The 9408-nt window shown below is 41.3% G+C and overlaps 1 protein-coding gene across 1 annotated transcript; it reads left to right on the top strand.

Moving 5' to 3' along the window:
- LOC121494729 (protein YIPF4-like) lies at positions 1-7466 on the top strand. The gene is made up of 2 exons (XM_041761508.1): positions 1-36; positions 5690-7466. Exon 2 carries the CDS (start codon positions 5741-5743, stop codon positions 6521-6523), a length of 783 nt encoding a protein of 260 aa, XP_041617442.1. The 5' UTR covers positions 1-36; positions 5690-5740; the 3' UTR covers positions 6524-7466.
- Positions 7467-9408: the final 1942 nt, after the last annotated feature.

Here is a 9408-nt window from a genome sequence, read left to right as displayed (position 1 = left end):
ATCAAGAGTTGGACGCTCAACCAACTGAACCACCAGGTACCCCTATGTAGGTCTTTAATTTCTTTCAAAGATCTTGGTAGTCTTCAGTGTAGAAGTCTTGTACTTCTTTTGTTAAAGTTACTTCTAATTATTTTATTCTTTTGATGCTATTGTAAGTAGAATTCTTTTTTTTTGTTTGTTTTGTTTTTTAGAATTCTTTTCTTTATTTCATTTTTGGTTGTTCATTGTAACTATTGTGTAGAAATACAATTTATATTTGTTTTTTTAAAGATTTATTTATTTATTTATTTATTTGAGAGAGTGTGAGTAGGGGGAGGGGTAGACAGAGAGGGAGTGGAGGAGAAGCAGACTCCTGGGTGGTTGCAGAGCCCAATGCAGGGCTCAATCTCATGACCTCATGACCTGAGCCAAATTCAAGAGTTGGATGCCAAACCAACTGGGCCACCCAACTGCCTCACAATTTGTATTAGTACATTGATACTGTATTCTGCAAACTAGCTGAACCTATTTATTAGTTCTAGTAATTTTTTTAGTGGCTTCCTTAGGATTTCCATATGCAAGATTACATCGTCAGTTAATAGGATAGTTTTACTTCTTCCTTTCTAATCTGGATGCCTTCTATTTCTTATTCTTGCCTAATTGCCTTGGTTATGATGTCCTGCACAACGTTGACTAGAAGTGGGGTCTGGTTCCTCATCTTGTTCCTCACTCAGTCTCACATTAAGTGTGATGTTAGCTGGGGGTTTTCTGTAGATGCACTCTATACGGTTGAGTAAATTCCCTTCTGTTCCCAGTTTGTTGAGTGTTTTTATCATCACGGGGTCTTGAATTTTGTCAAGTGCTTTTCTGGGTCTATTGAGAGGACCCCATGGGGTGTGACCTTTATTCTATCAATGTGATGTAGTTTGAATGTTTTGTATGTTAAGCCAATCTTGCATTTGTGAAATAAAACCTACATGGTCATCATGTATAATCATACAAGACAGGGGCACCTGGGTGGCTCAGTGGTTGAGCGTCAGCCTTTGGCTCAGGTCATGATCCCAGGGTCCTGGGATCAAGTCCCACATTGAACTCCCCACAGGGAGCCTGCTTCTCCCTCTGCCTGTGTCTCTGCCTCTCTCTCTGTGTCCCTCATGAATACATTAATAAATAATTTTTTAAAAATCATACAAAATAAATCTGAGCCTCTAAATTCTGCTTTTTAAACACGGAAGAATTAAAAAGTGAATATTTTTATTACAAACATAATTATTAGTATTATAAGCAAAATTCAGTATTAGGATCCGTAAAATTGTTGGCATCTTTAGATATTAGATCATTCCATTTCCAAAAATATTATTTGCGCAAAACCTTCCAGGAACACAATGATCCTTTCAAATAAGGCTCACCTATGGTTATGAAATGAGAAAAATGGGAGAGTTAATATTTGGATTTCTTTTAGAGGTAAAACCCTGATCTGATTATTGACAATTGGCCAACTCTGTCCATATTTTATTCATTTAGCAGAAACATGCAAATGTAATATTTTTGCTTCCCTTGAACCTGTTCAGAGGAACAGAATCCTTTGGGTTAGAAACTACAAACACTTTTCGAAATAAATTTTATTAATGGAAACACCAATGATTTTTATTATGTCCTTATTTTTGGTTAGTTCATCCCACTGCTTTTGCACAAACTTAGAGTTTTGAAATAATATTGCATTGTTCCAACAATCTGGCAGGCATGGAGTTTTCAGACAAGGAGACATTTATGGCAGCCGAGGCAGGGCAATCACTGTTCTGAATCTTGAGGTTTCAAGTTAGATGTTGAGACTATAACAGACTCTTTTTACTCCTGGCTCAGTGTTAAAGACTTGGAGCAGATTCCAATTTCCACTATTAGTCTTCCCCCCACCCCTTGCCTTGCCCCACTGGTACTCTTGTTGAACAGTTCAACCTTTGTGACACATAATGGTTAGAATAATCTTCTCCTTCTACAAACTTTTATTATTATTATTAGATTTAATTTATTTATTTGAGAGAAACCTAGAGAGAGAGAGCAGGAGCAGAGAGGGAGAAGCAGACTCCCTCCATCCCACAGGGAGCCCAATGCAGGCTTGTTGCAGGGCTCAATCCCAGGACCCTAAGATCATGACCCAAGCCAAAAGTAGACACCTAACAGACTGAGCCACCCAGGCGCCCCTCTACAAAACTTTTAAAATAGCTTGAGTTTTGTTTTTTGTTGTTAGATTGTTGCAAAGGGAACACATAAGGGTTTGAATATATTTGGATGTCTTCATTTAATGAGCTACGTAGAGTTTAGAGCAGAGTTAGAGGAGGATTTGCTATGGTTCATGAAATTCTGACCAAGCTGTTACTAGAATCATTAACAAGCCAACTGGAAGCTCGACTTCATTCCATGCCGGGGAGGTCAGTAAAAAGCATTAAATGGCTTGAAGGAAGCAAGAGAGTGTTGTCCTCCAAGTCCCAAAGGCATATTTGTAGGTGTTGATTATATCCAACTGCTACCCATCTTCCATTCCTCTTCTTATTCACACATAGTTAAAAACAAATTTAACCAACAGGAAATACCAGATAACATCTTGTTCTCTCTTTCAGAAATTATTTATTGAAGGTATAGGATGTGCTCGGCCATAGGGACACATCTATGAACTAGACGTGTTCCTGCCCTGATGGAGTTAGAGATATTTTACTGGAAAAGGCAAAAAAATGACAAAAATAACCAAATAAAATTATTACAAATCATAGTAATCTTTCATAAGACCTATGAAAGAAACATACCATGGTCTGGGATAGAGAATATCAAGGAACCACCTTCAGCGTGTGAGGCAGTCAAGGAGGCATCTCTGAGGAGGTGGTATGTTAGCTGAGATCTGTGGGACGGGGAGTTAGTCATTTAAAATGCAGGGTGAAGAGAGCTCTAGAGAGAAGGAACAGTGCACGCGAAGGCCCAGAGCCTAGAACAAGCCTCACCTGTTCTAGTAATCAGAGAAGGCCAGCCTGGCTGGATGGCAGTAAGCAAGAGAAAATGGCATCAGAGGGAGTCTAAGGTTAGTGGGAACGCAGGTGTGCTCAGCTCTGTCAAGCAACTGTATTAGTTTGCTAAAGCTACATGTAGGATGCGTGTTTTGTTCCCCAGATCAGGAAGCAATCAACTCAGTTCAGACCCTATTTACCTGGAGGCAGCATCAGATCTTATAGGTTAAGGGCTCAGTCCTATAAGATTGCCCCATCCCTTCACCCTCCAGATGCCAGTTGCCAAGTCCAAGTCATCACCTGTGCTTCTGACCAACTCGGCTGTAGATCAGAGGTTCGAATGATCCCCTCCTTAGGTTCGACTAGTTTAGACGAGCTAGAGTGGCTTATAGAACTCAGAAACATTTTACTGACTGGAACACTGATTTACTCTGAAAGAACATAACTCAGGAACAAAGCCAGATGGAAGGTATGAGGAAAGGCCACGGGGAGTCCCTGCTGTCTGGGTGTCCCTCTCTTCCCAAATCTCCACGTGTTCGTCAGCCCGGAAGGTTCTCCGAATGTGGTCCTTTTAAGGTTTTGTGTAGGGCTTCATTGCTTAGGCGTGATTGATCGAATCATTGGCCATTGGCATCATTCAACGTAACTACCTCTCTAAAGGCCTATCTCCAAATGCAGTCACATTCTGAAATTAAAACACAAGACAATAGGCCCCAAAATGCAATTGCTTGTGCTAAGCCTCCCGTCACCAAACCAAGACTTCACTTACAGTGAATGACACTTTCATCTCTCTCAGAAACGGAAAACCGGAATTTTTTTTTTTTTTCACCAACCGGAATTAATTGCCTGATTAGCACAAGTTAGGTGATTTGCCTGATGGGCCCCTGCCATTCCCTAAAGGAAAGTAAACTTGTAACAACCAACGGCCTTTACGCCTGTATCACTTCCTCGTTCCTGCTCCCTTATGGCGATGAAAGTCATTTTTGTACAGCAACTCAGAGTTCCTTTCTATCTGCTAGATTGGATGCTGCCCAATTTGAGATGATTTTTGCTTAAATAAACTCTTGAAAATTTCAATATACTTCAGTTTATCTTTTAATAAGGGGGTGTGGGGAGTGGGGGGGCCCAATTCAGTCCATAACAGCACAACTTTAAGGATTTCAGATTTGCTTTTTAAGAGTAGTGAAAAACCAATGAAGAGTTTGAGGCAGGGGCTGTGCCGAAGAGAATGTAGCCGATGCTTTTAGGTATTAATTTTTTGCCAACAAAACCTTGGTTTTTGCTCAAGGCATTGATGTGTTCAGCCAAAAATGCAACCTGACTGGTTCTCCTGGCACAAGGGGTGGCCATGTGACGGTGTTGCCAGTGGCTGATGGATGTAATTTGGAGGTCTACAGAGGGGAATCCAATGGTCTCAGGAAAGTTTATTGTTTTACTGATGAAAAGGTATGTCCCTTTGTCCTACACTCTTTCTTCTTTTTCCTATCTGGGAAAAGGATACAATGCTTGGAGATGCAGCAGCCGTCTTGCAACCATGAGGACGAAGGTTTTATGCCAAGGATATTGAGCAGGCACATGGAAGGAGCTTGGTGTTCAGATGACACCTTTGAGCAGCTATGTAAGCTCTGGTCAGCTCCCCCGCCCCCACTACTTTTTGCTACATGAGAACAATCCCCTGCTTGTTTCAAACACTGTGATGGGGGTGCCTGGGTGGCTCAGTGGTTAAGCATCTGCCTTCAGCCCAGGTTGTGATCCTGGAGATCCAGGATCGAGTCCCGCATCGGGCTCCCTGCATGGAGCCTGCTTCTCCCTAAGAAGAAGAAGAAGAAGAAGAAAAAAAAAACCACTGTGATGGGGATTCTTGTTACAGCTGAATGCACTCCTAACTGATACAGAGGACTGGACCAGAAGAAGGAATGCCATTGAGGAGGTCTTGGCCAGAGTCCAGACCAGAGATAACAAGGACCTGGATTAGGAGGGCCGACTTAGAGCAAAGTGGATGAATTCCAGATTCAAGGTGCACTGCCTGAGCAGCACCCATGTGGACACTACAAATTTTCCCTTACTTATCCGGGGCTCTTGAGCCCAAACTTGCTTTATTTGGCCTTCTCTTAAAGTCTTGTAGCATGTGCAGCCTAAGTAAACGTTTTTGGTGCACCTACTTTGTGCTAGCTCTTATAGTTTTGAGGGATTTTTCCCTGGCTACTGAAATGCATATTGATCAGTTCTTCCTGGGAAGTCAGTTGTTTTCAAACTTTATAACCCACAATAATAGATATATTTTCTAACACGGCCAGAACACAGGTAACTGGAAAAAAAATCATATATATGAGAGAGAGAGAGAGAGAGAGAGAGAGAGACACACACATAAACATATACATACAGATAAATAACTGAAAAAGGAGCTTTACAAAGCAATAATCAAAATACGTGCACACATTCTATTCTACTCTATTAAAAAAGATTCTGGGCAGCCCGGGTGGCTCAGCAGTTTAGCGCTGCCTTCAGCCCAGGATGTGATTCTGGAGACCCAGGATCGAGTCCTGCATCGGGCTCCCTGCATGGAGCCTGCTTCTCCCTCTGCCTGTGTCTCTGCCTCTCTCTCTCTCTCTGTCTCTCATGAATAGATAAATAAAGTCTAAAAAAAACCAACCTCATTTCTTGAGCAAATTTCACTCTTCCTGTCTCATTTTTCTGTCTTCATTCATTAACAGGACACATCTTGGTCTCCGTGGCTGCTGAGCACCGCAGCCTGTGGGCAGGGGATGGAAACCTCCGACTTGAGGGACTTCGGGGGGCAGGCCCCAGAGCGGCTCGTCTCCGGCCTCGCTCCCAGCCCGCTCCTCCCGGCTCGCGGGGACTTCACCTTTGTCTCCTGGGCCGACGCGGAAGATCTCAGTGGTTCAATAGCATCTCCAGATGTCAAATTAAACCTTGGTGGAGATTTTATTAAAGAATCTACAGCTACTACATTTCTGAGACAAAGAGGATATGGCTGGCTTTTGGAAGTTGAAGATGATGATCCTGAAGATAATAAGCCACTCTTGGAGGAATTGGATATCGATCTAAAGGATATTTACTACAAAATCCGGTGTGTTTTGATGCCAATGCCATCACTTGGTTTCAATAGACAAGTGGTGAGAGACAATCCTGACTTCTGGGGTCCTCTGGCTGTTGTTCTTTTCTTTTCCATGATATCATTGTATGGACAGTTTAGGGTGGTCTCATGGATTATGACCATTTGGATATTTGGTTCCCTAACAATTTTCTTACTGGCCAGAGTTCTTGGTGGAGAAGTTGCCTATGGCCAAGTTCTTGGAGTTATTGGATATTCACTGCTTCCTCTCATTGTAATAGCTCCTATACTTTTGGTGGTTGGATCATTTGAAGTGGTGTCTACTCTTATAAAACTGTTTGGTGTATTTTGGGCTGCCTACAGCGCTGTTTCATTGTTAGTGGATGAAGAATTCAAGACCAAAAAGCCTCTCCTGATTTATCCAATCTTTTTACTATACATTTATTTTTTGTCTTTATATACTGGGGTGTGATCTAAGTCATACATGGGTAGAAAAAGACAATATTAAACTTGTGTGTAGTCTGGGAATTCTTGCTGAGATGATTGAAGAAAACCTGTTGCTGGTAAAATTTTACATGTTCCACATGTAAAGGCAGGTTTGAGGTCTTTTTAAAACCATACTTTTTTGTATTTAATTAAATAAGCATTTGCAGTTACCTGAATTTTTTTTGGTCAGAATTCCAAATTCTGTTTGATTCTTCATATTCCAGTGAATAAAATATAAAAGCATTGTGTTTTTAAGGTTGTGTCAATATTCACCTAAAAACTTGTGCCAAAAACACCTGGAATGGTAATTATATTTCATTCAAAGGGTAAATATGGCAGCATCCTGATAATCTAAAAGTGCAATTTTTTTTAAAGGGTTTTCTCCTGCATCGCAGATCCTGTAGATATATATTTATATTTATACATATATATTTATGAAATAATTCTTATTATCCACAAAATATATTTCTGAATAGCCTAAAAGTTAAGATATTTTAAATCTGATGCTTAACCATTAATTTGGCCATTCTTTTTATTTATAAATTCAAATTGTTTTTTAAATTGTATATAATTTAAAAAATCTCGTATGTGCTTCAGTATGTCCTTATTAAGTTCTAATAACAACTAAAACTAATTTTAACAATTGCTGATACAGATTTGGTTTGCTTGGGTGTGCTTTGAAAAACCATTTTTGAATACCTAAATACCTGATTTCAGTTTCATTTATCTTTCTGACCAAAGCAACAGGAGGTATAATGGATATGGCATTATAAAAATTGTTAATATGTAGAAAAATAGTAGTATTTATAGCATCAATAAATATTTTTAAGTGGTACTTCTAAGTCATAAAAGTTGCTGGAAAGAGACTTTAAAATCTTGTCCTGAACAATGTTATATGAAGTAGAAAAAAATAAAATGCTTCCCAGCTGTGTGTTTTGTTTTATAAAAAAAAAAAAAGGAAACCTCCGACTTGCCGACTTGCCCTTCCTGGCTCTCCTGCATGAGCAGACTGGCCGGCACGTTACTGCTTCCAGGGAGGGCCCGGCGCTCTTGAAGAGCCGCTATTTGTTGCCTGCTAAGAAATGGCATTTCCAATAAGAAGAACAAGGCAGCTTTGATTTGGCAATCTGGAAAAGCCTCCAGGATGCACTGATAAGTGAAAAAAGCCAAGTGCCCACCGTGTGTATAATATGCCAGCCGACCTCGGAGGGAGAGGGTGCAAGGAGATTTATTTGTAGGTGCCTGTGTGCACATGTGTGGCTTATCTCTGGAAGACCACACAGCAGACTAGCATTATATTTGAGAGAACTGAGTGGCTGGGACATAAGCATGGGGGAGACTTATTTTTCATGTGTATCCTTCCTGCATTTTGAAAATTTTAAAAATATTTTACAGATTTTATTTATTTATTTGAGAGTGAGCAAGCGAGAGAACACATGGGTGGGGTGAGGGCAGAGGGAGAAACAGACTCCCTGCTGAGCAGAGAGCCCGACGAAGGGCTCAATCCCAGGACCCTGGGATCATGACCTGAGCCGAAGGCAGGCGCTCTAACCACTGAGCCACTCAGGCGCCCCTGCATTTTGAATTTTTTTTTACCACCTACATATTTGAACCTATTTGAATAAATTATTTCCAATCGAAGCAATCTATGCAGCCCCTGAAAATGATATTTATGAACCATGTATGATAACATGTTTAAAACACCATTTTCAAAAAAAACCCCCACCATTTTCAATGAACCCCTTTGGGGATGTCTAGAATAAACAAAAGTAACAATAAGCAAAATCCAGGACACCTGGGTGGCTCAGTGGTTTAGCATCTGCCTTTGGCTCAGGTCATGATCCTCGAGTCCCAGGATCGAGTCCAATTCAGGCTCCGTCCACGGAGCCTGCTTCTGCCTCTGCCTCTACCTCTGCCTGTGTCTCTGTGTCTCTCATGAATAAATAAATAAAATCTTTAAAAAAAATAACCAAAATCCCTGTGTATATAGAAAAAGATTGGAAGAAGGTCCACCATAAGTTTAATGGCAGTTTCTGAAACTATAGGCATTCTCTCTTTTTTCCCTTATTTCCAACTTTTCTTTTCTTGTATATTTTACTTCTTGATGGCCAAAACATAAACACATTTTCTAACTGTGAAAATAAGTTGCTTTTCCTCGCCAGGGTGCAGCAACTGAGCTGGCTGTGGAGAGACGTGGCCGCATCAGGTGTTCCTGGCTGGACACACGTACTCCTTAAACCTCTATCTGTGCACCGGGTGCTCTCCAGGAGAAGACACTCAGGGGACAGTGGACAACATGAGATGGTAGAGGTAAGGACTTCTGGCCCTAGCGCACTCAGTGGGTTTGAATTGTACACGTGGCTCCCCCTTGACAAACCTACCCCCCTACCCAGGGGTCTCCTAGCTCGCCAGCCTTGAGGTTTCCCAGCCTTTAGTCCCATTCCTTTTATTTGTTTTTATTTAGTTAGTTCAATTCATCATTTTTATTTATTTTTAAATTTACTTTTAATTTCTTAAAAAATATTTTATTTGAAAAAAAAAAAGATTTTATTTGAGAGAAAGAGAGACAGAGATAGCAAGAGCGAGCACAAGCAGGGAGGAGAGGGAGAAGCAGGCTCCCAGCCCAGCTGGGAACCCCACGTGGGGCTCGATCCCAGGAAGGTAGGCGCTTAACCAACTGAGCCGCCCAGGCGCCCTTTATTTTAACTTTTTAAGCCAGCTCCATGCCCAACGTGGGGCTTGAATGCATGACCCTGAGATCAAGAGTTGCTCGCTCTACCGACTGAGCCAGCGGGGCGCCCCATCCAATCTATCATTGCAAAACCAAAGTCTCACCGAGCAGCTCTCCTACTTACATTTTCCCAGCAGAGC

Source organism: Vulpes lagopus, chromosome 1 (genome assembly GCF_018345385.1).
Source record: "Vulpes lagopus strain Blue_001 chromosome 1, ASM1834538v1, whole genome shotgun sequence".
NCBI classification, from domain to species: Eukaryota; Metazoa; Chordata; class Mammalia; order Carnivora; family Canidae; genus Vulpes; species Vulpes lagopus.
The sequence above is the reverse complement of the archived record's forward strand: the minus strand, read 5'-3'. Positions and strand labels throughout refer to the sequence as shown.

Bases quoted from the DNA above. Each gene is read 5' to 3' on its own strand.
- LOC121494729 (XM_041761508.1), top strand. From the start codon at position 5,741: ATGGAAACCTCCGACTTGAGGGACTTCGGGGGGCAGGCCCCAGAGCGG.